The sequence below is a fragment of the Rhopilema esculentum genome, chromosome 11 (assembly GCF_057945365.1).
Source record: "Rhopilema esculentum isolate cy_ngs chromosome 11, ASM5794536v1, whole genome shotgun sequence".
NCBI classification, from domain to species: domain Eukaryota; kingdom Metazoa; phylum Cnidaria; class Scyphozoa; order Rhizostomeae; family Rhizostomatidae; genus Rhopilema; species Rhopilema esculentum.
In genome coordinates this window covers 6,813,346-6,838,260 of record NC_142825.1, presented here as the reverse complement: position 1 = coordinate 6,838,260, position 24,915 = coordinate 6,813,346, and the positions used below count along the sequence as shown (strand labels likewise).

General features: G+C 37.1%; 2 protein-coding genes across 3 annotated transcripts in view; one reads left to right on the top strand and one right to left on the bottom strand.

The window, feature by feature from the left end:
- LOC135694026 (FIGNL1-interacting regulator of recombination and mitosis) overlaps positions 1–18,618 on the top strand; it is a 59,547-nt gene extending 40,929 nt beyond the window's left edge. The window contains exon 33 of the mRNA XM_089111463.1: positions 18,437–18,618. The gene's annotated coding sequence lies outside the window, so the exon portion shown is untranslated. The remainder of the gene's footprint in view (positions 1–18,436) is intronic.
- Positions 54–11,671, bottom strand: LOC135694030 (histamine H2 receptor). Of its 2 annotated transcripts, none has more exons than XM_065212667.2 (2): positions 11,558–11,671; positions 54–1,729 (listed from the first exon to the last, which is right to left on the bottom strand). In XM_065212667.2, the coding sequence occupies exons 1-2, from the start codon at positions 11,584–11,586 to the stop codon at positions 529–531; spliced, it is 1,230 nt and encodes a 409-aa protein (XP_065068739.1). In that variant the 5' UTR covers positions 11,587–11,671; the 3' UTR covers positions 54–528. The 2 variants fall into 2 exon arrangements, with proteins under 2 accessions (XP_065068739.1, XP_065068740.1); XM_065212668.2 differs by lacking the exon at positions 11,558–11,671 and adding an exon at positions 3,692–3,941.
- Positions 18,619–24,915: the final 6,297 nt, after the last annotated feature.

Here is a 24,915-nt window from a genome sequence, read left to right as displayed (position 1 = left end):
TTTTACACACAGTAAAGCACAGCAAGGCAAAAAAGAGAATTGCATTTTTTTCACGATTTTCAACATTATAACAATTTACAAAGTCCAAAACGTTCTTTGATAAAACATTATCCATCCATTATAAGCAATGAATACCAAGAACGATGCTGCTCTCTACATAATCTATCCATGTCACTAAATGTCCATGTTTCTATAGTCTATTCATGTCACTAAATGTCCATATTTCCATTATTTCACCGGTTCTGTTAATTTGATATACCGAATGACCAGCATCCACATTATAAACACCTTTACAATGCAGTAGTCTGCAAATGCTATTTCAAATTTTCTAATCTACTTTCGAGGGATCACCCCTCTATCCATGCTGTAGACCAGCCGGACAAAATTTTTGTTTTTTTTTCGAAATTTAAGTCATGCCACGAGATCCCTTAGCTACAAAATCTCCCAACCCCAAGAATTAGTACCACTTCGTGGCTCCATCAGTCATAATTTCAGTGGATTATCCTGACTGCTTCAGTGTCATAACTGTTACCCAATATCATTGGTGCACCACATGTAGGCCCTCTTGAGCAATCTCTTGAAATTCTTTCTGAATTCTCTGTTCATCACTGAGTAAATGAAGAAATTCAATGTCGAATTCAGAACTGGCAGGACATCGACCAAAAGCGTTGTTTGCCATGTCTTCAGTGTAACACATCCAGGGCACCAAGCATGCAGCAGGGCAATAATGGTGACAGGCAACCAGCAGAGAACGAAAGTGCCAAAGACGACCATGATAATTTTCACCGCGCGGTATTCGCGTAGCACTTTCTTGAAGCGGTTGACGAACTGCTTTGCATGATTGATTGAACTGATTTCATCGTTAGAGCCGTCCTTGCTGACAGCAGTCATTGGAATGGCAGCATTTATATCTCTGGAATGCCTCAATGCTATAAACAGCATTCTGCCTTGTGCTATGCCCATCAGGACAGTTGGGGCGTAGAAGACTATGGTGAATAGCAGAGTGATGTAGATCTTGTTGTCTGTCCAGCATGCAACCGTCGTATCGCTAGATTCATCCGACCAATTTACGTTTGAGAGACCACCAATAAGAAGAGCGTTGAACCAAACAACACCTATCGCTATCTTTGATCGTGTTTTTGTTACGATATCTTGGTAAGTGTAGGGCCATTCCACAGCAATAAACCGGTCTGCAGTTATCACAAGCAGGTTTGTGATTGATGCGACAAAGGAAATACTGTCCATGGTTTTGTAGTAGTGGCACAGAAAGCGGCTGATACAGAGCCTCCCAAAGTTTAGTGAGGAGTAGATCTGCACCGGGACAAGGAACAGGCCGACCATCAAATCACTGACTGCCAAAGAAGCAATGAAGTGATTGGAGAGTATATTTCTTAACATCTGAGCATTATAGATGACCAAGCAAACAGTCAAGTTGCCTCCCACTGCAACGAGCAGCACCAAGACCCAGAACGTAGCCAATCCCGGAGAGCCTTGGTTCCCTTGTACATTGCATACTGGCTGAGGGCTTGTTTGGGTCGGGCAACTTTCAAGCCGCTTCTGGGCATCATGGTTCATGTTCATGATATAAAGGAGGATATCAACGAAGCTCTCTTTAGGAGAGAAGCATGGCCTGGCCAAAAGGTAGACATCAGTGAGATTGTTGATTGACTTATGATACGGCGCAACGTTCATCTTGATGCAGCAATCCACGCTCTCGTTCAACATTGCTCTAAGAAAAAGCACTTGCAAGTTAGCTGCTTTCCGATAGAAATGTTATCAAAGTCATTATAATCAACCAATGGTTTGGTTCATGATAATTTAATTCGGGTGCTAGTTCACCAGAGACGGCGGAGGAGCTGTAGGGCAAGGGAGCAAAGCCCCAAAAGTAAGGAGAGAACGAAAGTTAAATAAAGAAAAATGCTAAATTTCGCGAGTGCAAGGGCAAGGTCCCCCCCCTGGCTCAGGCGCTCCTACAGTTTACTCTAATATCCACGTGGTTGCAAAATGGGTTTTTTAAGATTAACATTACCTAGCTGAATGTATTTCTGTGTTCTTGAATAATATTTTTCATCTTCAACAACAGCAGCGCAAGCAGGCTTCTATAGCCAATTTGATCTTGGGTGAAAATCGCACAGAATATGTTAATCATTTAATGATTCGATCGTTTGTATTTTTGCTTTGGTAGCTACCCCCAGCCGAATCACAACACAAAGTATGTAAGGCCCACCCTATTACCAAGAAAAAAGAGATGGCACACCACCTTAAGTACCAAAAAAACTTGGTAGCACCCACCCCAGTACCAAGATAAAGTAGGTGGTACTCATCCCAGTACCGTGATAAAGAAGGTGACACCCTCCATAGTGTCAGGACATAGTATGTGACACAAGCGGTGAGAGAGGAAGTCTTTATAGATGAGGACTAGTGCCGTTAACTACACAATTGAAGGTAATTCTGAGGTGTTGGGGATTTTATTCCTTGACATACCTTACCTTTCATTAACGATACCCCACACCAAAAAGATCTTTTATGTACAACAACAAGAAAAACAGGAAATTCTGCAATATTTGTAAGTACATAATTAGCCTATTATTAATGAAAATCTAAACATATCGTAATATTAAAGCCTAGGCCAGCAAGTTTGAATTCAGGCTAGAACAGACATAAACTGGAGCACAATATAAAACAAAATGTATAAATTGTCCTGACATGAGGATGCCTGTTGTTTTAATGGCTTAGCAAGTATTTTCCCCCTTTCTGTGGGTTCCATTCCTTCAGACTGATTATAGAACCCTGGCAAGGCTTAAAGATAAGAGAATCTAAGGAATATATAGATTTTGTGGTTTTTGTGCTCATTCAGAACTGAAGACCAGTTAAACTGTCTTTAGCAATATACTTGCCCTACTAAGAACTTTGTTTACTGAATTCATACACCCAGTACCAATAGCGGCGCCTCGAGGTGGGGGTGTTCTTAGGGAATGTTCTTCACAAGATCAACTGTTTAATTCGTCTTAATCCGTTGACAAAATTTGGGGAAGGGGTATGATATTTGGATGAAGTACTTCATGATGTGCGTGAAAATCACTTTGGCATTGCGTAACACATGTTATTCATGGATGTACCTATTTTAATGTAGGGATGACCCCTCTTGCTAAAAGAACATTCTTGAAAATTAACAAAGCATGGTCCAAAACTTTTTCGCCGAAGTCCTATAATTGTTAGATAATTAGTATGGTTGCTTCATAGGCTAGGCCCCAACCAAAGCCCCCACCACTTGTTATCAAAGGTTTTCTACGTTCTTGCAAAAAGGATGACAATTAAACAGAACGTGTTTTCGGTTAAGGTCTTGCAGATATATTTCACATGGTTCACACTAAGTCTCGCACGGCACCTTCAGTAACATTAAGGTTAATTTAATCAAGGAAAATTGTTATTTTTGTGAGCAAATTAAAGTCATTAGGTTTTGGAATCTTGATTACATTTAATAACTGCTGATAGCTTGCTAATCACAGAAGTAGCTGTTCTATACGAGATTTTGATCGATGTAAACAAGTGCTGTACAGGAAAACCAAGAATGAACGGTGGAATACTAACAACCCTAAACAATCTCCAGACGCGCGTCGTTTATAACTGATATGTACATATGCCAAAGTAGTTGATATTGAATAATTTACATGTCAGAGACATCACTTACTTTCTTTGCATCGATGCTCCATCAACAGTTCTCTCGACGGCCTAAGTATCCCTCTGACACACTGTCAAATCCCAACTCAATCTAGTCATCTTCTGATATTAAACACTTAACCTACCTCAAAGAGAATTTCCTTAACTGCGTCATTATCTCGGGAATGGGCAGTTGAGTGGAACCCATTAAGTGCTAAACAATATCTGTTGCATTCTTCCAAAAATAGTACCAGTAGGGAACGCTTTGTTTAAAGGTAATTCTGTTTTCGTATCGGCAACAGACCAAAATTTCTTTATAAAGAGAGCGAAATACCATTGAAATATATAGTATTTGTTCATGTTATGGCCATGTTATCCGAGGGGCAAATCACTCTTGAAAATGGTGTACGAGATTAATAATCGCTAGTGATTAATTTGTGATTTTAAATCAATTTTGTGTGATTAATTTTGATTTTTAACGATAAAGGTGATTAATTTTTTTCATTAATTGTTCTATTCTTTAGAAACTGAATCGTAGATTCAAAAATGCTTTCGATTAATTTCATGCTCAATAAACGTCGTCAACGATTTTGCAACATACTAAATGAAATTTAAAAAAGTTAGCAGTTCAGCACAGGGGTGGATCCAGAAAAAAATTTGACCGTTGCAGATTTGCAAACGAAAAAGGTACAAATGTTTAATAACGTTTAGGTTACGGTAAACGTTTTTGACACGATATTTGGTTTTCTCTCCCTAAAAGCAAATAATAACGGAATCAAATTAAACTATACATCACTCGATGCACCAGAATGTGGCGATTTCAACCATATCAAAATAATTGGCAAATATTGTAAAATGATACTTTCCATGCAAATTTACTGCTCAAATGAGTGTACCACCTTCAAAAGCTATTTTGTGCCCTTGCGTTTAAGGTAAAAAAATCTGACTTATATCAGCAGAAATTGAGACCTTAGCTGCCAAAGTGTGTCTCAGATTTTTCAAATCCCCCCTCCCCTTGAAACTATACCCTGTCAAAAATTGGCAAACAATTGTTCTTCTCTCTCATATCTGTATTTGGCTATAAAAGACGGACCAGAGCAAATACAAAAATTTTGAGACACTTTGCTTACCCGACATCTGTCCTGGCCGTGTGCAAACTTTTGACCCATTTGATTGGTTCTTGGGTACAAAATAGCTTTTTCGTACCTGTATGTAGACGAACTGTAAGTCCGGAGAAAACGGGATTTTACTGATCGCACTTGCAAGGTACACTCGTAAACCACAATGTAATCCGGGTCAAGTCACTTGAAGCTTTAAGATCAATAAGCCTTTTTAAATAAACACGGCTGTACATTGGATACATGGATGTGCCATGCGATATTGTAAAAGAGACATCCGACTATAACCGCAAAGCAACGATAATCGGCTTAGCAGGTCAAAAAAGTTTCAGGCCTCAACTAACTAAAACTTCTAAAATCACTAAAAGTTCTGATAAAGGAATTATGGAAACCTTCGTTTACATGGGATTTTTTCCATTTTCAAAATTTCTGTCAGTTTCAAATTTGGTATCATTGCGTGCCTTGAAAGCTCGGCTACTTGAATGTGAAAAAATCGAAAAATGGATGTTTTCATCCAGAAAACGTTTACCATAACCTTAACAACTAAAAACAGAGATATCTTTTCTGAACAGCGGCATAAGCAAAATGTTAAATCAGTATTATAGGTTGATGACAGTAGCCTGAAGTGAAAAACTGAAAAGTTGTCGATCACTTTTAGTGAGACATTAGGACAAATGCATGTGCTCTTTTCTGTGGGCCGTCAACTTTCGTCATAAGAATTTGAATTTGCATTAAAAGAGCTATCTTTCCTGAACATTAGTATTAGCAACATGGAAGCAAATTGCCTGGAATGAAAAACAGTGAACAGCTGATGAACACCTTGTACAAGACATTAGGACAAATGCATGTGCTCTTTTCTGTGGGCCGTCAACTTTCGTCATAAGAATTTGAATTTACATCAAAAGAGCTATCTTTCCTGAACATTAGTATTAGCAACATGGAAGCAAATTGCCTGGAATGAAAAACAGTGAACAGCTGATGAACACCTTGTACAAGACATTAAGACAAATGCATGTGCTCTTTTCTGGGGGCCGTCAACTTTCGTCATAAGAACTTGAATTTGCATCAAAAGAGCTATCTTTCCTGAACATTAGCATTAGCAACATGGAAGCAAGTAGCCTGGAATGAAAAACAGTGAACCGTTGTTGAACAGTAGTGTATAAGGAAGACCGCAACGCGTCGAGAATAAACAACAACGAACACACAAATCAGTGATAGCTAATATTTTGCCCCGGCATACGTGGCTTTATCAGAGCAAAAGTAAACGAACTAAAAATTTACAAATTTCAAAGATGCGATGGTGGTGTCGGATTGGTTGATGTGGAATGGTGTGAATGCAGCGCAGCGGAGAGGAATAGGTAACAGATGTTGAAGAGGGAAGGGTGGCTAGTGCGAGAGTGTGGGTGGTGATGGTGAAATGCAAGAGTTATGAGGATGGGCAGTAATGATAACAATAAAAAGTTCTGAAAGTATTAAATAATGCATGGGCTCCGACAAAGGTTGAAAAGTGGGGGGGCCAAGGGAAAATTAAACACCCATAACAAAAGATTTTGAAAAAAACTCTATTGTTTTGCAAAATAGTGGGGGGGGCCAAGGCCCCCGGCCTTGTAATGGTGATGATAGTGACAATGGTAGTAAAAAATGAAAAATTAATTAAATAGAAAAAATAAAATGATAACGGGAATGTAGAGAGTAATGATGATGATTGTAAAATAGTAATGTATGTGTAGTAGAAAAAGTGACGATGTGGGTGATGGTGGTGTGTTGCTGTAAGGTTAACACACCATCACCTTGTTGAACACCTTGTAAAAGACATTAAGGCAAACGCATGTTTTCTGTTCTGTGGGCTGTTACTTTTGTCATAAGAATTTGAATATGCATCAAAAAAGCTATCTTTCCTGAACAATATCATTAGCAACATGGATCCAAATAGCCTGGAATGAAAGACATTAAGACAAATGCATGTGCTCTGTTCTCTGCCCTCGCAAGTGATGTAGCTATTGGGAAATTAAACTGTCATCCCTGAAACCATTCACTGATATAAAAAATTACAAGTTCCAGAAATACGGAACTTGATTATCAAACTTTATCTGTGGAAATTACAAGAATATAACATAAATCATTTCCCATAAATGTAATAGTTGTAACTGCGAAATCCGGAAATGTCTGGATCCGCCCCTGTGGCAATGGGTGAAAATGACTGCTATCAGACGTGGTTTTTGGTCAGATCAACTTCAGCGGCATTTGGGCAACAAAAACAGCAATGGTTGTTTCAGTGACCCCAGCATCATAACGAGGCCTTCAGTTTTGCTCCATTGCAGGGTACTTATAAAGGCTTGTTGTTTGCGAGCGTATGTTTGCAGATTTTCCAACGTGTTCACGAAAAGATTGGAAAAGTGTGAAAAGGAAATTATAAATATTGAATTTTTCAATAACATATCCGGATAAAAGTGGGCAAGGATTCTAATACTTGTTTTGGGTAACTTTTGTGATTAATGATATACTTTGTGATTAATTTGATTTTTTATTAATGTGATTAATTTCTGATTAAAGTGTGATTATTCTTGAGGGCGTACGTGATTTTAAGCAGTGATTTGCCCCTCATGTACATCTACACGTAATTGCACGGGGTGCCCCTGTGCGGTATTCTGGCAACCAGGAATGGAAATTTGGAACGCAAAGGAGATATTTATCAGACTTCCTGTGAAAAAGTCAAGGAAGACACTTTATTGTGATTGTCATCATTGTCGTCAACGTTTTCCTCATCGTCGTCTTCGTATTATCCTTCAATAATCATAACATCTTCAATAATATTGGAGTTGAAGACTCATGAAATTATGCAAACCTTGCATCCAGTTGTTGGATATTTCAGTTGCCTGAAGAAATAGCTGCGAAAATTCGAGATACAATCCCTAAAATCGGTATTGTTGTGTAAGAAGATTTCGTGCTATGAAATACGCACTTCTGATTTGATGAGGGAACCATATTCATTATAAACGGGTGCTTAAGTAATTAATGATTAAGTAAAAAGTCTAAGTTTTACATCCTATGGAGCCTTTTAAATCTCCTGGCCAAAACATTCCTCTTTTTTCCACGGTAATTATTCTTAGGTTGCACTTTAAACAGCTTTAGCAATGACAATTTACTATCAGTGGCATCACCTGTTCTCTGGTCATATTTTTGTAAGCATGCTTTACGGACTTGTTTCAAATGACTCTTCCACTTGGCGTTCAAGACTTCAAGAATCTACAAAATTTCACGAAAAGATTCTTGTTTCTCCGAAGTATACTGGAAATTTTCTTAAATTTATGGAATCCCACAAAATTTCATAAAGATTCATCGTTCTCTAAAGTATACTGGAATCTTTCTTCAATTTCATTATTTCCATTATTTTTGTTTTTCCGGTATATTGAAGTTCAGGCTGGCGGAGGATGGGTTGTTTTTATTTTTAATCTTTATTTATAAGGGTGTGTGCAGTGCAGTTGCTAGCTTCTGTGCTCTAGAGGGAGGGGAGGAGGAGGGGGGGGGGGGGGGGGGGGGGGGTTCAGGCCTGATTTGCCAACAAAGTGAGTGAGACATCTTGTATTTGCCGACAGTTTTGAAAATTCGCCGAAAGAGCACCTATGGATGACGAAAAAGACCTCGTTTTTGAGATGGAATTTTTTAAAGGGGGTTGACAACATTTCTCAAAATTTGAAAAAATTTATAAAAAAGAGTGTATTGCATGTAAGGGTGAAAGATAGATAAGTTAGAGGTCTTTATGTTCAAGGAAGCCAAAAGAGCATAGAACTATCAAAGCGTCATAGAAATGAAATTTGAAGACCAAAAGCAGGAAAACTGTGAAAATCCCAAAGTGTTTTAGGAAGAGATGTGAGTATTTGTTACAGCATTTTTTAGAAAAATGACAACCTATTGAAGCGCCCCAAGGCGCCGGGAGCATATGAAGTGACGGGAGCAGAAGCCTAAAAGAGGACCGAAGAGTGGATATGCGCAAAGTCAATGCTCAGTTCGCTTCTTATGCAAGAATATTCAAAAGCTATTCTATTTTAAATCTTACAATCGTGTGAATTGCGACTTATTGGGTTATTTCCCCGGGGCTCGCAGCACGTGTCTCCCCTTTTATTGGCCCCCTAACAAAGCATTTTCGTCACAACTGGAAGGTCAATATCCTATACGTTTTTATAAACGCGAAGTATATTGGTCTAAACTAAAAGTAATAGTTGCAGAATCCTCTTTCCTTGATAGGATTCGTCCTGAAAACAATTTCATTGTTATGTGCGGCAGATGGCGGGGATGGGACATCCCGAATGGTCAGTCAAGCACAGTGACTGATCGACAGTGAATTTTTTGTAGCTGCTTTTCAAGGCGGCTTTTTTTCTTCTATATCCAATGCAATATCCAATATTTTGAGAAAACTTTTCCGATTCTTGTCGAATTAAGGGGGCAAGCACCCCCACAACTTCTGTTACTCTATGCCTTGTTCAAATATCTTCGTATTCCGAAGAATTATTCCTTCGCTCTTATATCCCGTTTATACGTAGAAAATTATCAGGATTGATATTCAGATAGCGCTCTGACGCGATAGCAATTCTCATATTTTTGTATAGTCTATCTGGATAGCAAATGCGATAGATTCAATCCACTTTCAGAGGTGGATCGCCATCCCGATCGGTCACGGCTAACTTACGTGTAAATGGCTCTGGGATTACTATTCGGATCCGAGTTCTTAGTTGACATGCGCAAAAAAATGTTTACATCAAGACGGCAGCAGATTTTCAAAAAGAATAAAGGGGACAAGACAATTATCCAGAATTTTAGTCTTCCAGCGATGTAAAAGTTCTAATTTCTGTTATGAAGAAAAAAAATGTGTCTGAAGGCCTCCCCATAGCAATGCTCACCTTCAATTAGCTCCATAGTGATCCCGAAATAAATGAAGAATAATTACAAAAATCATTCGAAATCCAGTACAAAAATCCAGCGTATTCCCAAGGCAACAAAGTATGCATGGTTACAATTTCAAATCACCATGAATCCTATTCCAAAACTAAATATACCTGGAAACACAGCCCTAAATCCCGATCGTTATCCGGATTATTTTTATTGCGACCGCTATCCGGATAATTTGCTGCGTGTAAATGGGGTATCAAGTACTACCCTAATAAAGACGTCGTATAAACCTCCCTACTAAGTGGCTGGTGATCAGAAGCTCTGATGCACGCTATTTGATCCAATAAATGACTTTTACTCTAATGGGAAGGGTATTCGTGATTCTGCGAGAATTGGGGGTTCGGTACCCCCCAAAACTTTGTCCGTTGGCACATTAAGCAATTTTGCCGGGCAAAAAAGCAAGTTTTGTACTCACCCTGTAACCTTTTTGTAACAATTTTGACGTATTAACATTTCTGTAGAAGTGGAACTTTCAAGGTATGGCTGGCACTGAAGTATTAACTTTGAAGCAGAAACGCACGAAAGCAATATGTAAGAGTGTTTATATTGTGACCACATCCTTTGTCGGCAAAAATCACTTCTTTACCCCTCCAAAAAATTGTTTGGCTTCGCCCCGTTTTTTGCCGTATTTTATTCAAAGCACTAATCAAGGACTACTTCTACCTCAATACTCGGCGATGTTAAAAAAAACCAAGAAGAAATAAGCTAAAAAGGAGAATCTTTATGACGAGAAGATGACCTTGCTACTCTTGAGAAATTTTCTTAAGGCTTGTTAAGTAGGCATTTATTTAATTCTTTTCGCTAATCACAATTATCAGTTACAATGTTCATTCTTCACTTCACTGTACGTTTATTCGTTGCGCTTGTTCACAATCTACTTGGTAGGATGTGAAAAATCAGTTGGCTCGAAAATTTGATATTGTGAGTTTGATGCTCTATTTTACGTGGCTCATTCAAGGTAAATTATTCAACTATATCATATGCTGTTTCTTCTGTTATGTTACAATCTATACTATGGCAGCGATATGTGCACCCCTGAAACATAATAATACCAGAAAAACCTTTCTGTGTCACAGGTAATTTTGAAACAGTTTTCTGCTCAACGATTCAAGAAAAGCCCCCTGAATTATTTATGCTTCTTAAGATGACACCATCGGTGGTTTGTTCAGGCTATATTTTCAAAGTTCAAAACGGCTCGCGATATTCTTACGTGTTTAGAATGACACGATCTGAAAGGGCTTATTGTTTTTTCGTCTTCCAATGCCAAATTAGCGAACATTTTTATCAACGAAGAGACCCAAACGTCATTGCATTAATATGTAGATGCAACAATTAAAACGATTTAGGTCGAAGTTATTCAGTAGGGTCATCATTATGTATTTAAAAGAAAATAACTAGACCTGCTTTTATATGTGGATAACTAACAATTAAGTCATTCTGGAATACAAATTTATCTCTTCTCTCTTCATAACTTTGAAAAATTTCATCAAGGAAATAAGAATGACGCAAACTGAAGCGCAAAAAGCTGATTAAACAGGTCATGACGGAAAGAAGAAACAAACCCTAAAATACTCCGTTTAAATTTTTTTCCTTTTTTGAAATGTTCGATAAAGAAATGCCGCTGAATTCAGAGCACTGAATCTTATTGTTTTCTGTTGATCGAACTCGCTTTCTGGAACTTTTCGAGACCTTTTGTTAAGACCGGTTACTTGGTTTTCGAAAAATGTATCCTGACTTCAAAGCAAAGACAAAATATTACAATAGCTTCAACTATACGTTCTGCAAAGACAAACAGTACAGCTTAGAGGTGAAAGAGCTATGACAGTACTTACAATGACGAGTTCGCTCGAAATGCCAACATTCTGACGTGGAGGTTCAGCTCTCAACCTCTCGGCTTGCAGCTCTAGCTTCGAATGCTCTGTGTCAGATGATAACGACAACTAAATATCACGAGCCTTGCTGCCCTCCCGCGCATTTTTTTAGCATAACGCACACAGTCTGCAGAATTATTTGGGCAGGTGAAAAGCAAACAGTTTCGACACGTTCTGCACCTGTGGATTAGAAAGATAAAGTGAAGGGAACGGTGAAGCCATGAGAGGGTACTTTCTAGAATATACTTACGGCCATGTATTGAATTACTCTTCCTTTTCATTTCATAATTTTAATTACTTTTTACTTTTTAACATGTTGTTACATGCCTAGCGGCCCAGGGTCATGAAGTGTTTGTCTAGGGTCTTCTATAGATACATGAAAACAGAAAAACGATTGAAAACAGAAACGTTCTGACGAAGAAAACAGAAAAACGATTGTCAAGAAGGAATACGTAAAGGCATTTGAAGAGGTTTTTGAAGACCCACTGTCAACCAACAAAGAAGCCTCTATAATTTGTAAGGTCTTCTCTCATTTATCAACCTAAAATTTGAAGTCTGCTCAACTTCGCGACAGAGTGAGGAAAACATTACGGTCATATAGCCACTGACCGGAGGAAGGTCCACGATGAACAATAGAATGTCCACGAAATGCCCATTTTCTATTTTTTGTGAGGAACGTTTGCCTTCTGGGATGTTTTTGTCTAGTGGAAAGTTAACAACTTTTCTGGACTCTGCTTCGTGATTTTCTGTGTCAGAAAATAAGCACAGGAGCGCTGCAAAATACCACTTGGAGTATCAGTCCATTTTATCTTGCAATTCCAAAATTATTTATATATTTTTGTGTAACCAAATATATTTTTTATTTAAAATTATTTTATTAAAAATTATTTAACCAAAATAAGTTTTTGTATAACCAAAATTATCATGCGTTTGCGTACCCCGCCGGTTAAATGCATAAGGTTACCGAAACGCACATGCCACCGGCATCCCTGTGATGTGGGGCTGTAATTCTTTGATACCCCTTCTGCCGCAACTCCTCTTCTAAATTAAGCCCCGGCAAAACGACTCGACATTTTCACTGAACATGCACTGGACAAATGTCCAGCGTAAATGTTGCGTCGTTTTGCCACCTTGTCCAGTCTTGTTCAGCGATGTTGAGTGTTGTTCAGTCGATTTTGGAGGCAGTCAAAAATGTTCAGTGGACAGAATTAATTTTCTTTTGTTGAAATATGTTGTACAGAATTTGTTCAGTCGTTTTGCCACTCTACTGAACATTGTCCAGTTCGCGCACGCGCAATTGATTAATGGTTATAATTTGGCGTCAATTTATTGCCCATAATCAAATCTTCAACAAACTTTTCCTAGTAAACACCGCTAACCAAATGGCAACAACGTTAAAATTCAATTCGACGGATAGCAGAAAAAGGCATTTCATTAGTAACGACGAGTCTTCTGATCAGATTAGCTTTAGTACCGATAAGAAAAGCGATGTCGGAGAGCACGAGTACGGTGATTTTGATGAACCTAGCAAGTCCTAGATATTCTTCTTTAATACACTCTAATTCACGGTTACACGGTTAAGGCTATGAAAAGTGCATTTTCAAAGGTAAAGAGATGCCCCGTTGCCAGTTTTTCCACCCGCATTCTTCAACAGGGAAAAAGTTCACTAGACAATGTTCAGTCGTTTTACCACCACCAATATTTTCTTGATGTCCATACTCTGAACAAGTGAGCAATTTCCAGTGTGTGACCAGTGCAAATTTCCAGTCGTTTTGCCGGGTCTTAACCAAACAGATTAAATTCATCTCAACAAATTTATATGAGAATAATCTAGCCAGGAGTAACCAGAAAACAATCCATGTAGCGATTTCAAACCTTGATAAAACATAACAACTGGAATATAGAGGAACAAGATCAGGCTTGCTGGTATGGTCAGATGCGTCTCAGGTGTTTTAAAAATCACGAATGATGGTTTTCCAGGGAACTTGCATAATGTGTATGTAATGGTAGGATAATGTGCATTGGGGAATTTGCCCCTAGGCCCTTGTGAAAATCTTTCTTGTGAAAAATAAACATGTGACAAAATAAGAGGTACAATAATAAACACACAAAATAAGACTGGCCTAGTTTGATGCTTTCGAGATACAGTGGTCTACTTTTTCAGTTAATGCTTTTTCTAATGCAACATTGCAACCGGACGAACCTAAATTCAATACCCGAAAGAAAAGCGACATTAGATAATGTAACTACAACAAGCAATTTCATTGAAGGCACTGCAACTGCCATCATATTCTGGAAATCTCATGGTATCACAGAAAGTGAAGACCAAAGCAATTTATAAACATCAATAGCCAGAGAAAAATATCTTTAGATGAAGAACAAGGAAGTGGAAAACACAGATGGAAAATACATTAGGAAACCAATCTGTAGGCCATGTAAGATTTGCCTATCTCAGGTGGAGCAGTTTCTAGAAGCAAACAACGAAGATACAAAAGGAAGATCCGGAAAAGTATCAGGCTAATTAGACCAGGCGGAGAATAGGGGAATGGTCGTCCGGGAGCGAAATTTATGGGACCAAATGTTTTTGGTCAATTCGAGGGTGCTGATTTCGAAAATCGATGTTATACCAGGAATTTGGGGGCCATCAGCCTCTTTTTCGTGCTTGAAGTCTCGTTTTTGCGTATATGAAGGTAATCAATGGAGCATAGGGGAAAAATGCATGACGCTGGTCATGGCGGCAAGGAATCGCGGGCGCAAATACTCCACATGGCTTCAACATATGCAGTAAAAACTTCAAAGTCAAAGTATAAAAGTTAATTGTTTTCGGAAATCTAGTGGACATACTACTGGATGGAACTTATAAAACAGAAATGCTTAATCAAAATGTATCAAGAAAGAACTTTTAATCATTATTTCAAAACAACAAACAAAATTGCAGGTAAATATCGAAGTATCTACATTTATATAAAATTACAATATTGAGATGAAACATGGTCACGATAAAAAGGGTAACCTACAGAAAAATCTAGATTTTGCTACAAAACGAAACTATTGCCAAACTAATTGCCAAACATCAAGGTTTTTGCTGGTTATTATCATTTGTGGTGAATGTATTGCCTTTTCATGTAAAATGGAGAAAACTGGCCGCTACTTTTGATTATAAATGCGACTTCGTGATCGTTCATGTTCAAAAGTAATGGCAACTTCCCTCCTTTTTCCACATTGTAATTTTTTTCCGTTTAAACTGTTTTCTCATTGATTACCTTCATATACGCATAAACGAGAAAAAGAGGCTGATGGCCCCACAAAATCCCGGTATAACATCAATTTTCGAAATCAGCACCCTCGAATTGACTACTAGCACTTGGCCCCATGAATTTCGCCCTCGGATGACCATTTCCCTATTCTCCGCCTGGTCTGATCTGGCTTATTAGCTAGGAGGTGATTTATAAAGTCATATTGCTAAGGAGAACTGCAAGGAATTATGTAAGGACTTTTCTGGTGTGGAAAATGACAGAAAAGGCTCAGATAAAAAATTTCAAGAAAACTTATAAAATTGATAAAGTTATAAATTCAAAGTTTTAGAATGCCATATCTTCCCTTAAACATCAGGTAAATAGGATGCAATTACCACAAAGCAAAATCAATAATTATACGACTCAATTTCTTTGGTCCCAAAGACAACCAGCTTCCTTTTTAAAAATTATGCTGAATGTATTGCTGACTATGAGAAAGAGTGTTTCTTCTTCCTTTTATTTTAAAATACTGCTGGTCTAAATATAATATCTTGCAGACATTCAACAATTTATGCATTTTTACCAGATTGATTGTTACTATATATTTTGATCATTTTGAATACTTAAGCTATGTCTTATACAATGATTTAATTTTTTTCACTGATAAGCTGTTTTCCGGATCTTCTCTTGTCTCTTCATGATTTGCTTCGTTATAAGCAACATGTTTTCATCATCATAATTCTCTTTGAGCAGCAAGAAAGGTGTAAAGCGTTGATTTAATACTTATCAGCCTTTGTAAACTGGTTAAAGGCGTTAGGCACGTGTTATGGCGTTTGATAAATTCTCGAAGCTTGCTATCTTATGCTACCATCATGTCTTGATTAAAGAAGATATCTTAAAAGTTTTTCAGGTTAGATTTTTGAACATAAAAAAATTTATTCAACATCTGTTACATCTGTATATCCCTTCATCTCTTAACTTTAAAAGTTTATTTACCAATCAAAACAATTTCAGTGCCTTCTGCGTCTTTCTTTTCATCGATCAAGATGTGTTGAAGCTTTTAATCGACTCGGAAAAAAACTGATGTGAACGTGCGTGTGGCGGTTGATATACTCCGTTTTTGATTTATTGCTGCCAAGAGCGGGTTGGAATAGCCAATAGGAATACATCTTTAGTCAGAACGTAATGAGCTGTGCATGCACAGCGACCTCGATGCTAGGAGGAGGCTCAAAGAACTCCAATCGGATTCGTCGAGTCTCCTCTAATCAGGATTTCCATGTTCTCAAGATGGCCCTGATTCATGCATCATTTCCCACGTTTTCGCAATAGCCATGGATTGAAGATCTTTATCTCTGTACCCCTGCATATGAGCAGGTGATTGTAGTCATTTTGACTGAACATTTCTGAATAGCTGTGTTTCAAATGTGTCTTTTCTCATAACAGTCCCCGCTTTAACTGTGTCCATGATCAATGTTCTTCAAAACCTTAAGAGACCTTCGATAGTTAAAAATCATTAATTTTGAAATTTTCCCCTTACATGCAAACTTGTGCAAGTAATGCTTAATCCTTTCAAAACATTTCTGCATCTTTTAAAGCATCGTCTGGGTTAGCTGTGTTTCCAATTTGCGCCATTTCGTACCTTGACAGTTTATAAACCAAATTTCATAATCAATACTTAGCGTAGATTAAATTTGACATGAAATGCAGTTTAAATTCACAAGACCCCAAATTCAACCAATTTGAAGGAATCTAGGCCCTATTTCGCTTTGTTAGAAGTTCAGTTTCTTCTTTTGAATTAAGCTTCAGCCTCTTCTTTAATAACCAGTTAATGGGCACATTATACTACAATCACTGCCAAAATTCTTGGAAAAGGGACGTCAAATTTAAGAGGCAAATTTAGCCATCATCCCCCCCTCCCCCCCCCCCCCCCCCTAGGAACAATATTGACACACTATTGAAACATCCCTCAAGAAAACTTGAGCTTGAAAGATTATTTCTCATGCTTTGGTGCATGATAAATTTTTTCTGGCCTCGGGCTTGGCAAAAAGACCAATTTTGAAGATTTAAACTTTAAAGAAATGTAGACATATCACCTTTAAACAAGTGACAAAAACTATATAGCTAAAATAAATATAGTGATTTTTTCCCTTTTTTATGTTTTTTTATGTATTTAAGCTTTGACCTTGGAAGGAGAATTTCCTTGAGGTGGTAAGTCTCAAAACAAATGTTTTTTATAAGAAACTAAGAATTTGTGCTAATTCGATACTGAAAGTTCTTAACATCGTCACGTTTTCAAGAGACTGTTCCAAGTTTCTCAACAGTTCAGTTCAATCTTAAAAATATGCGTGAATCAATGACTTGATGTTGTTTGTTGAAGACTGGTCAACATTTGTCCGAAGACTTCTTTGTCCGAAATTTAAAAATTATGTCTGAAAATATTTTCGTCGAAGTTTATTGTCCGAAATTTTATTCGCTCAACATTTCTGCACAGTTTGTATGACATTCTTCTCAACTATCAACATTGTTCTAGGGAGAAGGCGGATGGAAGTAGTAGTATTTGCGACAGTGCTTAGGAGAGGGGGGATATCAGGGGGTCTCAGGGGGGTCACTGACCTGGGGGCCTTTGGCTATAGGGGCCAACAAAAACTCAATTAAAAAAAGTAATAATCCAGCCTCTCCATTCCCATAAACTGTCATTTTAGAGACAATAATGACACAAATGTCTATGAATGAGGTAAGGTAAGCAGTTTGAGTCTTTGACTGCCTAAGTGTTAAAAATATTTTTGTTAATGATTTTTCATCTTTGTGGGCTTGGGCTAAAGAAGTTGAAAAGCTTCCAAATGTTGCCAAAAAGTATGATTGCAACAGGGCAACATAGAACAATTTGTATGTAATACAGATTTACACTCTTTTCATAAGAACAATTTTCTTAGAACACGAGCCTCAAAATTTGTCAGAAGTCAAAAACAAATTAAAAACCAGCTAAGGCTGTGCTACTGTAAAATGCAATTTTGAACAACGTTTAATCTCCAAAACGAGGATTTTTAGCAATGTGTAGGTGCTTTTCGGTGAGTATTCAAACATGGCGGCAAATGAAGGCTGTCTCACGCACTTTGTTGGCAAATGAGGCCTGACCAACTCCCTAGAGCGATAAGCTAGCAATGGCACTGCTTACAACCTATTAATTTAAGAACAAATTAAGAACAATCCAGCCTCAGATTTTTGAAAAAATTAAGAGCAGTCATCCTGAACTTAAAATTAATGGTTCTTAAAAAAAGAGTGTACACACTGACATGGTCATTTTCAAATATTCCTGGGGGAGCATTCCCCATACCCCCTAGAAGCGTCTGCCCTAGGTATGCTTTACTATTCATCTTTCGTCCTGACCCGGGGCCCATAAATCCTCTCCGCAGCCCTGATTCGGGAATAGAAATGAAAAATATAGACACAGCGCACAGTACACGGTGACCTAAGTGATTTTGGCAGGAATTGTTCTTACAGCTCAGAAAACCCGGATTCCTAAGTTGTTAATGAGGGATACTTATACATTTTTCTAGAAACACTCAATACATCTTTCTAGAAACATCTATTTTTCATTCCACAGATTCCATAAAAGCTCAGTTTTGGGGAAGTATCACATGATAAACCTAATCCAAGGGTTTATCAGGATAAAAAAAGGTAACTGTTGCATAATATCTTTGATCAACCTTGGATGTAATCAGGAACATCTGTCAGAATTATTTCAATCGATTTACATCACCAAAAGCCTAATTGGCCATAAAGACTTTGACTGATTTGTTTTCTCTAACTTTTATATGTTGCAGACCTGTCAACCTAAAATTTTCAAAACCTGGAGGTTTCAGATTTTTTCTTGAGAAAAACAGGGCCAAAAACAGGGAGATCCCTGGAATTTGTTGAATTTATAGACAACATACTTGTCAAAAAAAGTCATTTTGGGCAAACAGTTGATGACAACAATTACCATGGGTATCGTCTTCCTAGTGGTTTTTAACGTTTTCGTTAATTTGAAAACACTAACAAAAAACTTTGTCGTGAAAAAAGTCATTTCAATCATTTTTGCTATAAAAAAACCTGTGCTGAAAGACAAGGGAAAACAGGAAGAAAATCATAGAAAACCGGGAGACCGGGAGAAAGCAAGCAAAACCTGGAGTCTCCCGGCAAAACCGGGAGAGTTGACAGGTCTGATGTTGCCTGCATAACTTCAAAAATTTTGCTAGACAACGCTATTGATTTGCCGGTGCTGCCACTTAGAACCGTCCTATTCACCACAGCTGCTAAGCACCAAAGCGTGCCTAAACACTTACACGCATTCCTTTCCATGCCTTTTTTCTCGAGCATTTTGATTTGGACTTGGACAGGACAGGAGTGATCTTACCTAAAGCTATGGAGACACTAAAAAATTTCCTAACTTGAGAATGTGACATATTTAAAACGCTTTTTTCCCTAAAATTTTAACGTTGTTTTTGCAAACCCTGTCCTCATTCTAATGAACTTCAAGATGGCTTGGTTTGTATGAAAGACTATTCATAGAAGTAAAACCAGTTATCTCTGATCTCTACATTCTAGGAAGAATTCAGTGCATTTTGAATTTGGTCAAAAATATGGATTAGCCCTAATAGCCTGAAAGCTGAAGATTGATTGTAATGCCACAGCTGCATAGCCGAGTGCTTAGCTATTTGCTGCTTTGGCCTTGAAACCAATGTTAAAAGTTTTGGGAAGATTTGTGCTGAATATCAACGCTTTTTATGTAAACATTAACAACTATTAATGATACTGCGTCACAACAAAAATCTTTTTTACATAAATTGGCATCATTAAACCACGATTTCGTCAGTTGGACCAGCAAATCTAAGAGTTTTAAAGAAAATCGCCGAAAAAGATTTTTAATAAGCCTTAGAATCTTGGCTTCAGAGATATTCAATTCATGGAAAAACGTATTCTTTTAAATCTAGAACGCTTACAGGGCTGTTGATTTTGTATAGAAAAGCTTGCATCGTTGTTCATATCGTTGGCTAGAATGTGGAGAAGAGGAAGATCTCTTTTATGTTGCTTCTTTGGTCTCAATATCTGAAGAAAAAAGTTCAAGGGAGACTTCCTTTGCTTCACACAGGCACGTAAACGCCGAGGATTTTAGGGTGCCACACCCCCTAAACTTTCAAATTCTTTGGATTAGCCGGAACATTTAAGAGTTATAGCAAAATCTAAGTCGTCATCTAATGCTTATTTACAGCAGAGAACAATATTTCACAACACAAATGTCAAGAATTCTCCCAATTCAGGTATAACGTTAAGGCTTTTTACAATTTCAGTTCAAAATATAATTGGCTTATTGTCAGTCTGAAATTTCGTATCCTTTATGCTCCAAGAAATTTCTGTCAATTTACGTCCTCGGCTTTACTGGAATAAAACTTGGTGGCTTGCCAATTGAAATAAAACAACCGAAAATGAACCAAGCTTCTTTTGTTACCGCTATTCAAATCATGTTTAGACTTTGATTCAATTTTTCCATATCCAACTTTCTTGATCTCATTACTTCATTGATCTCATTCTTGATCTCATCTTGATCATCATCTAAAGTTGGTAAACCAATGATAGTCGAATGAAAGTTAACTCAATGGTGCGTTAGAAAGATTCAATGTTCTTAAATCACAATATTACCCCTCCCTCAACAATTTCTCGATGAACTTGGACGAAATACACCATCTATTCTACCAAAAATATATCCTCCAAGTTCCCCTTCCCCCATGGTGTCGCCATTGAAAAAAGTGATTATTTTTAACACCTGGTTAGATTTTCACAAAGACAGATTATAAATACAGCCATGACCAAGCCGATTCTTTAATTTCAAGGCAAAATTAATGGTCTTTAATTTGGAGATTGATTCTACGAATATCACATCCAATGAGATTTTCGTCTCTCAAAGTTACTGTTGCCAGCTTGTACCAGATGTCATATGTTGTTTTGCTACCAAAGAAAAGGTTTTTAACTCATTTTGAATTTGTTCCTTGCTTTTATTATGCTTTTTTCTTTAGTTTCTAAATTATCAAAGCGCGTTTCTATTGATTTATCAATATTGAAAAGCAGCCTTAAATGGTTTCTTTTCTAGTTGAAATGAAAGTAGTTATGCTACCGTGTAAGGTTGAATTTTAAGCCCTTTCCTCTTTTTCCAGCTTTGTCTATCGCTCAGTTGAAAAAGGTGAAAAGTTTGTCATGTGCTTGCGATATTTTGACATTTTCTGTGAATCAACAAAAACAGCAATTCAGTCAATGCAATTAAGATATTACTTTGACTTACTATTCATTTTCAGCATTTCGGTAGCAGTTAAGTGGTTGACATTAAAGCAAAATATTGGATAACTGACCATTATGCTGGAATCTATGCTATCATACGAGGAATGTGGAGAATTGCAATGATGTTTTTTGCCACAAACGTCACTTGATGAATTTTGATAGGAATGAGGATTCTAGACAATATGGATGGCAAAGAAGTTTTGTCTTTAGTAGTTGCCATTATATCAGGTTAGTGAGATGGAAAACAACTCTACATTTTATCTTCATTCCTTCCCGCCGAATTTGACTTGACCTTTTTATTAACGCTTTCGGGTTTGGTCTCACTGAGAAAGAAGTAAAGTTTGAAGGTTTCTATTGCATAAAACCTAGGGCATTGAGTTGAACTTTCCAGTCGTCAGTCATTCGTAGCAAGATATCTTAGGTGCTATTCGTCCTCCTGTATGCGGAGATTAAAACTGAAAGGGTTTTATCAACATGGGGAACAAAAATAAGAAAAATAAACGCACTAAAAAGGACTTTCAATAGAAAGTTATTCTAAAAGCTGTTCTTTTTATCACATGGAACAAAAACCTTGGCATAAATCGACATAATAAAGTTCCGGTTTCCGCTGATCATTAATTTTTACTTGCAAAACCGATATAATTGCATAGATGGAGTTGATCGTTCTTGGTCCAAATCCCATCTTCAAATTCGACGTCAATATTTAAAAACTTTAATTATGTATCCGCAGACAAAGGGCTGATTGTTGTGTACCGCAAGCTACATTTCTTGTTCTATTCCTTTTGCTAAGTTTATATTAACGATCTCTCAATGTCTTTCTGGAATGCAATGTGTCAATAACCTGAATACTACACTTAATTTCCTAAATTCTACACTTAACAATGGTCTCACTTAAGTTCAATTCAGTGGGTTTTAAACTCTATAATATGCAAACACGCCAATATTAAACAATTATTGACATATTTATATAGCAATATTTAGTAAAACATAGCACACACACAAAGTAAAGGACTGATAATGGACCAGACCTGTCAAGAGCCTTTCATGGGCCTGAGGCAAAAAGAAATATGTTATTACTTTTTTTGGATTTTATCATTAGGAATTTTATTGTTACGGTTGTTGTAATTGTAAAGAAATTTGTTACCACTTTTGGGCAACTCTCAGCTTGGGCATGAGGCAATCTGCCCCCTCTCTTGACAGGGCTGTACATGACATTTGAGGATTGTATGAAGGAGATGAGAAGTATCACGTAGCTTTATAACTTTTGAAATTTATAAAATTTGGAAAAGAATGTGTATTACGGTAGGCTGAGAAGCAAATGAAGTGAAAGAGGGTTAACAATGGTTGAGTTAGAGAGATAGGAGTGTATGGAGACGGTTTGTGCAAGGAGCCACAGATGTTAAGTAATTTGCTCCAATGAAATCCTTTTATAACCCTCTTCTGTAACATTGGGTCACTGTAGGTTTCATATCAAGGAGTTACTTCAGAAGAAGAATACAGAAGAGACTCGTTGATAAATTCAAACTTGTCAATATTCAATGGCAATTTTATAAGCATCAAGCCGCATTCTACTTTCTTCAATTCTTCGTCGACTGTTCTTTGAAGAAAATTCAGATTTTTAGCTTCATAGTAAATGTTAGCAACTTTTAGGTTGTAATCAATTCTTATTGATTTAGTTTTATTGTAAAGTTTGATAGGCCAGCTTGATATAAGACCTCTTGACTGATGAGGCTATCCTGCACAAATAATGAAGTGTAAAATTGAATGATACAACATCACTTTATTCAAGTCAAATATGGTGAATACTTTTCGAGTATTTAAGCAATTTGCAACACTTAGTGCAAACACATTAACCAATGCAATAAATCAAAATACTATTATCTTGTTCACTTTTCTTGTTTTTCAAAGTCTTGAAGAATTATGATATATCGATCTTTTGGAAAAAGGCCAGACATGCACATGCCCAAACAATTTACGTCCATAACTATTACAGCTGGGACTGATAATGTAGATCGCTGTGTACTTTTAAAGGTTAATCAACTGTTCTCTGATGGGGGTCATCAATAAAGTACATACGCACCCAGGGGGGGGGGGGGAGTCGATCAAAAATCGTACGCTTGTAGACAAGGGGGGAGGGGTGTAATGGGTATTTAGTACGTACGCTTAAGAAATTCCTAAACGTGAAATTTGAGCCTTGCAGGCTGGCTCATTCATTGTTCATATGGCAGAGATTTTAAAGGGGAAATTTGTTGCATATTTTCATCCTTCTTAAATCTGCTCTGTTTGATGAACTTCCGATAAAACTATGTGAAAGGCTTTGCCTTTTAGAAAGCTAAATACAATAAGTTCAATGTTAAAGAATCTGCTTCGGTGTGCTTCACATGATTACATAAATTAGACAACTGCATTAACATATATTATAACAAGGAATGGTCAATATGGACAATTCCCTGAATTCCCCTGGAAACTCTCAATTATTTGTATTATACTTTGAAACGGGGAGGGGGGGGGGCAAAAAAAGATATAAGCATACAAAGTGTACGCAAAAGGGGGGGATATGCGAAAAGCGTACATGTGCGTACAAAGGGGGGGGGGTCAAAAAGTGGCTCTCTGCGTATGTACTATATGGATGACCCCATGTCTTTCTTAAAGTATTGTGGGAAAATTTCATGCTATTCAGAAATCCACTTCAAATTTTACTTGAGTTGGTCCGTAAAATCTTCCTTTGGTCAGCAAAGTTGTCAGTTGATCAGCAACATCGGCTGAACGTAGCTAAAAGAAGAACAAATTTTGTTCAGCTAAGCTTTACTTCCACAGCTTCTTTGCCTAAAAAAGGTAAAGGCGCCAATAAAGCAATATATACATCAAAGGCAAACCATTTCTAACTCGGTTCCATGTTGCGTTGAATCTTTTGCTCTTAACTGAGTGTAATCCTATTGGATTGTATATTTTTGCAGAGGCTCATTCATAAAGTTTGCTGTTATTGAAGATTCAAAATTTATCATGAACATTAATAATTCAAAATCATGTTGAAAATTCTTGATGCTGTAGTCCGATAAGTCTCAATAATGAAAACAATGTAGAAATAAACTAAGTAAGGATTAAGGGCGGATAAGAACCATTATAGTAGTTCTTCTAAGAAAAAAGTGCAAAATTTTTCATGAATTATGAACAAGAACATAGTTTTAAAACTTCTAGTAATAGTTTTACACTCAATATATTTTAAACTTATATTCAACAAGATATTAGATTCTAATCGTCGCTTTTTCTTGCTATTTGCTTCTAATTTTTATTTGATTTTAGAATTGTTATTTGGAGAGTCTTTTGTGTCAAAATATATTGTTTAAAGCTAGATAATTAATTAAAAACAGTAAGATGTTGATGTTGTCACTGAACTCAATTCAAACATAAACATTTAGTCGTTAAATATTTTTAGATCTACCAGGTCGGTTTGTTGGCTGGAACAGTTTTTGAGTTGCCACACTTCCCTTATATTTTCAAATCACGTCAGCCTATTTTCTGAGTAAGAGATCAAAGGATTAATCTTTTGAGATCCGAAATTATCATCTACATACTTTTTGAGGCAATATTTTTGAATCAATATATCCATCTTTGGCAAATATTTACACTTTTTAAGGTTAAACTGAAAACCTCAAGTGCTTTATGAATTTTAAGTACAAAATTTAAGCCAAATAATTATACGATTGTTAGTTTCTTAGGCTAGCGGTAATGGCATCTCGCCAGTTTTCTCTAGCATATTCTCGCTTTCTT